The 5,596-nt window shown below is 41.0% G+C and overlaps 1 protein-coding gene across 1 annotated transcript; it reads left to right on the top strand.

The window, feature by feature from the left end:
• Positions 1-1,806: 1,806 nt before the first annotated feature.
• On the top strand, positions 1,807-3,611 carry LOC149827196 (putative ribose-5-phosphate isomerase 2). The gene has a single exon (XM_090020251.1). The coding sequence runs from the start codon at positions 2,432-2,434 to the stop codon at positions 3,239-3,241; it is 810 nt and encodes a 269-aa protein (XP_089876377.1). The 5' UTR covers positions 1,807-2,431; the 3' UTR covers positions 3,242-3,611.
• Positions 3,612-5,596: the final 1,985 nt, after the last annotated feature.

The following is a 5,596-nucleotide window of genomic DNA, read 5'->3' as shown; positions in this document are numbered from 1 at the left end:
AGTACTTTTAAAATATATTTAACGGAAGCTTTGACGAAATTGTAAACTCTGGGCTCTTTTAATTAACGATGAAAAAGTTTAGGTGTGCTTTTAACAATTTGTAAAGCTTAGGTGTGTTTTTTATTATTGGTAATGAGTTAGGTGTGTTTTTTAAAATTTCCCTTATTTGGTAGTAGGGTTACTACAGATGGGTCAGATCCAATTAGCCTTGACTATCCAGGTTCTGCCCCATACTAACCTGGATAAAACAAGGACCGACAATTTTGCATATCAAAATGGGGTCTCATACATAGATACCTCCCCAGTCTAATTGGATTGGATCAATATGCTCCAACAATTGCAATGTCGAAATAATGTCGGGTCTCTATAAACCCAAATGGGACCCGGTCCAGATCCAATAGAATCTGGAAGGTGGGATGCAGCTTATCCACACGTTTTGGTAGGTTCACCTATCCTAAATGATTTATTTATGGCATTTGACTATATCAAGTGCTTTTTATGTCATTTTCCCAATTGTCTCACACTAGTTTCTTGCATGTTTGGCTGGGGGTTGGTTACCCTAATATGGACAAAGAATCGTTGGCTGTTACTGGATTTTGCTTTGACTGTCTCTGAGAAAGAAAAGTGGCATTTTTCTTGTGAGCCAGGTTGGCCTCTTACCTAATCATGTAAAGGGACATCAAACAACCCCCTCCTTCCTTTTTAAGGGCATCTTGGAAGGATCATGGTGTTATGCTCTAGGGAGCACCATGGTAATGGTCAATAACTTTGACTAAACAGGCTTCTGGGCTGGCCTGGCCCACCTAAGTGGGTCAAATGGCTTATCTAGTTAGGTTGGTAGGAAGAGTGTCTTGATTCCTTCTTGAGTCATATTTTATGATCTGGACCTGCATAGTTTGGATATTATTGTTGGACCCAGACTGGACTAGGTGATACCCAAAGAATACTTGTAGAATTTTAAACCACATGCACCGAAACAGGGCCATAGCCAATTTGACAACTCTCAGCTCATAAATGGACGTCCCAACCATGACTATGGTTACTCATTATTTAAAAAAAAAAAGTAACTCGAACTCGTATGTCTATGCTGACATTTCAAGCATTTCAGATGAAGCAATGGCCTTCCTTGGTGATCGGATTGGGGAGGAGCAGACTGGAGACAGTCCTAACTTTTAAGTTTTGTTTTTCATAAAGTGACTGCACTTAGGACTCGAACCCTCATTTCGATCACTTTACTGTTGCACCATGCAATGGTTTTCCTTGGACCCATCCACTGAATTAACCAGTCACATATTGGATGAAATTAAATTGGATTTGGGTCCAATTCTAACATAGCATTTGAACTAGATCCTATAAGATAGTGTATCTCACATTCCCACTATCTTATATATACACAACTTTCCAATCAAAATCTAAAATGAACATCCTTTCTTGAGCATAGATCAGAAACAAGTTCAATGGGATCCAACCATCCCAAATTCAGTTTGATCCATCAATGCAGAAGATGGTCTAACCCTAACCAGACCCGATCCAATGATAACACCCTAATATATTATTATATCATATTACCTCTTGCCCTTCAGTGGTTGGTGCAGTAGCAACTTCACAATGAATGGGTGGAGAGAGAGAGAGAGGCGCCAAAATAGACGTTACGAAACGCCTTTAAAAAAATTCTCCCACTTTTGACGTCAACAAGTCTCGGCCGAAACTCTCCCGTTCTCCAACCACAACAAATTTGGACCACTTCTCACTCGTTAAATAAATACCCCTCTCACCCAATCCCCGTACTGCGCTTTCTTTTCTCCGCCTTTTGGTTCTCCAAGGAGATAGAGTCTTCCCCCTCTTTCCTTCCTCGCATCTTATTCCTTTCCTTTCCTTTGCAGCCGAGATAAGCCAGAAACCCCAAAATAAGATTTCTCTATACTACCCACATAGAGTTTAATCTTTTTTTGGGGGTTTTGGTCACTCTTGCTTCAACGGTTTGTGGGTATTGATCATCTTCGTGTGTTATTCATTCTTTCTTTTGGTTTTTAACTTGAGCCCAGGTCCTAGCATCATAGTTAAATAATCTTTAGCGCCTCTTTTGATGTCGTCTTGATTGAGAAGGTGATTCTAGTTGCTTTTCAGCGATTAATGGTTTGTGGGTACTGATTATTATTGTGTTTTTCTATTTGCTTCTTTGGGTTATTGGGCTAAACCTAAACCTAGGTTTAAGCCCTAATCATCATCATTGCAGGATTTCTGTTGTCTGATTTACTTTTTTATACCCAAGAATTGCTTTTGGGATATCAGTAATAACTTCTCATATCCCTCTGTCTTAATCCACTCAGCATATTATTTTTTGTTGGTTTGCTCTATTCTTGTTTGAAACTTATTCCTAAACTCTAACTCTAGCCCTTTAAACCTCAAACATCAACCTTTTGGTATAGAAATGGCCATTCCCTGCTCTCCCGTCCTCTACTTGGAGAAACCCACAATCCCCATCCCTTCATCTCCTTCATCTGCACCGGCTTCTGCTGTTCCTGTTCTAACACAGGATCATCTCAAGAGAATTGCAGCTTATAGGGCGGTAGAATATGTCCAGAGCGGCATGGTTTTAGGATTAGGTACTGGTTCAACTGCTGCATATGCCATTGATAGGATTGGTGAGCTCCTGAAACAAGGCAAATTGAACGACATTGTGGGCGTGCCCACTTCGAAGAAGACGGAGAAACAGGCCTCTGCTTTAGGTATTCCCCTCTCGGACCTCGCGGCTCATCCGGTTCTCGACTTGGCCATTGATGGAGCTGATGAGGTTGATCCCCACTTCAATTTGATCAAGGGCAGGGGCGGTTCGCTCCTCCGGGAGAAGATGATCGAGGGGGCATGTAGGAGATTTGTGGTTATAGTTGATGAGACCAAGATGGTTAAGAATTTGGGTGAGAGTGGGATGGCTGTACCTGTTGAGGTTGTTCCTTTCGGTTGGGAATACACTGCTAAGAAGCTACGGAGCCTCTTTGAAGATGTTGGCTGCGAGGCGAAGCTCAGGAGGTGCGGCAATGGCGGCGAGCCCTTCTTGACGGATAATTCGAATTATATTGTGGACTTGTTCTTCAAGGGGCCTATTGGGGATCTGGAAGCTGCAAGCGACGCAATGTTGCGCTTGACGGGCGTTATCGAGCACGGGTTGTTCTTGGATATGGCTACAACTGTTATAGTTGCAGGTTCACTTGGGGTGACAGTGAAGAACAAGTATCTCTGAAGTATGTGCAGGATAAATGCATTTCCTTGGATGAACTTGCAGGACTTCTAAATTGCCATGCTGGTTAAATTAGAGTTGCTATATATGTTGCAGAAACACTGTTCATGAGTTCAAGTCCCTCAGCTCTGTAACTTGGCTTGAAGCGGATTTAACAGAAATAGTTGCTCTGCTTATGATATATTGCTGATGGTGTAGGCCTACAAGGTGAAAGTTGGAACAAATCTTTTTTACACAAAAATTATTATTGGAGGAAATTTCTTTTATCAGGTGTATTTTCTTTTCTCTGGTTTTTAGTTGGAGATTTAATATTCTATGCTTGTAACTCACAAGTGTAGCCTTATTTAGTGAATACAATTGATAAGATTAAGCATTTGCTTTTTTCTTTGATGCTGTTTGATGATATGTTTTGTCATTAGTTCCCTCTTTTCCTCCATGGTTCTCTTGGGAGCTATATGCACACACTTTGGTTATTCCTTGAAAATGCATTCCGATGAAAATATGGCGCTTAATGAGATTTCAACCTTTTTCTTTTTCTCTTTGGATGATGAATTGATCATTTTACCACTATATCTTGTGTTGTTTGATGATGGTCATACCCTGGTGAAAGGCTGCTATCAGGAAGCAATTCTTCATGATGAAAATAAAGTTTTAGCCCTTCAGATAAATATTTTCTGGCTTCTACTAGTTCTTGATTTTTTGTATCAAAGATAGATAGCCTTCGCTGGCTATCTTGGTTCAACTATTATTTGCTGATCAATATTTTTAATTTAGAACATTTCTTTATGGCTCTAGTTGTCTTTTTTCCCTGTAAGTCAAAAGCTTCCAATTGTGTGGGTAGGTGGTGAAGGAATCATCCAAATGTAAGAGATTTGGAGTTGTTGGACTTGATCTGGTCAACATAGCACGTTCCTTTTTTCTTTTCCCACTCATCAAAGAAACTACTCTTTTCATTTCCTTCTTCAACCAACCTGATGAGATAAGACAGAGAGCACTTATAGATAATCAAAGCCAAATGGATCTTGTCAAATTGATGACCTCTATATTTTGTTCCTTATTGAATCGGTCTTCTTTTCACGCGAGAAGTAGATAATAAATAGAACACAGTTACGTGTAGCTCCATGTGATGCAGATTGCACGTATCTAAATCTACAGACAGGTGAAACATATTCATGTGTAGTGCTCTGATGAGTTCAAACTGGTACTTGTTATAGATTCTCCTTGTAATATGCTATGGTGGTTTAACGCCCGTCTATGGATCATATGTGGAGCTTTCCTAGTAAGATGCCTATTACTAATAAAACCTTTGCCATATGAATTTTCTAAGCTGCACAAGGCTTTGCATCAAATGTAGCAAAGTGTTGAGACTAGAAATAGCTAAAACCATAATTTTGTTGGGGAAAAATCTAAGGGATTAACACCCCCCCCCCCCCCCCCCCCCCACACACACACACAACAACAACAACAAAAAAAAAAAAATCACCCACCCCACATCGGCTGGCAAACCCTTAAGGTCCCCTGTCCAATGGGGAGTACACCCAGCTTCGACCTTGCCCAAAGGACTTCACATGTGGGTTTCAAGCTTGTGATGGCCTATGAACTTGTTGACATTCACAAGTCGCCCCTACCTGGATGAGTGAAACCATTGTGGGCTGCTCAAACCATAATTACCAAAGGCCTTGACAATCTTGGAATCTCACTTTTCAATGAGCAGATGAAACCAACCATAATTCCCAAAAGCTTATGACAATCTTGGAATCTCACTTCCCAAGAAGCTCGCTTAAAATTGTGCAACCACACGCTTCTGGAACTCAAGAAGCTCGCTTCTCAAAAAAATGAAAAGCTTGTTTTTGCAAAGGGGACATTTTTTATGAGAGAGGATCACAGAGGCACCTCTGACGGTATGACTTGGATGTCGTTCATCTTGAACAAGCTCATTCATTTAAAACCATTCCGATGCCATCCATCCCAAATACGAACGACATCAGAAAAAGAGTGGGGCCCATCCAAGTGCTGGGCATCCCATTCGTACAGGTTTTGGATGCCGTTCATCTTGAGATCAACGGCATCCAGAGGTGCTCTGACAGAATATCATCAGAGCACACTCTAACCTGATCCCATCTCATTTTTATGGTGCTACGCTACAGCCACTCATCTCAACATTTCTCAGGATAGAGACCACTCCCGTCTCGAGAAATGCCAAGATGGGTGTCTGTGTGGCCGATGCATGATGCAGTGCCGCTGCATATTATGTGAACACTAGCAAATATGAAATTAAACTTTCTTGCATACACCTCAGTGACGGAAGAACTGTACTTCTTTTGGTTATGCACTTTTGTTTTTTTGAAAGGCAGACCC

The sequence above is a fragment of the Nuphar pumila genome, chromosome 10 (assembly GCF_984573655.1).
Source record: "Nuphar pumila chromosome 10, dmNupPumi1.hap1.1, whole genome shotgun sequence".
NCBI lineage: Eukaryota > Viridiplantae > Streptophyta > Magnoliopsida > Nymphaeales > Nymphaeaceae > Nuphar > Nuphar pumila.
Note: the sequence above shows the minus strand (reverse complement) of the source record. Positions and strands in the feature narration are given on the sequence as shown.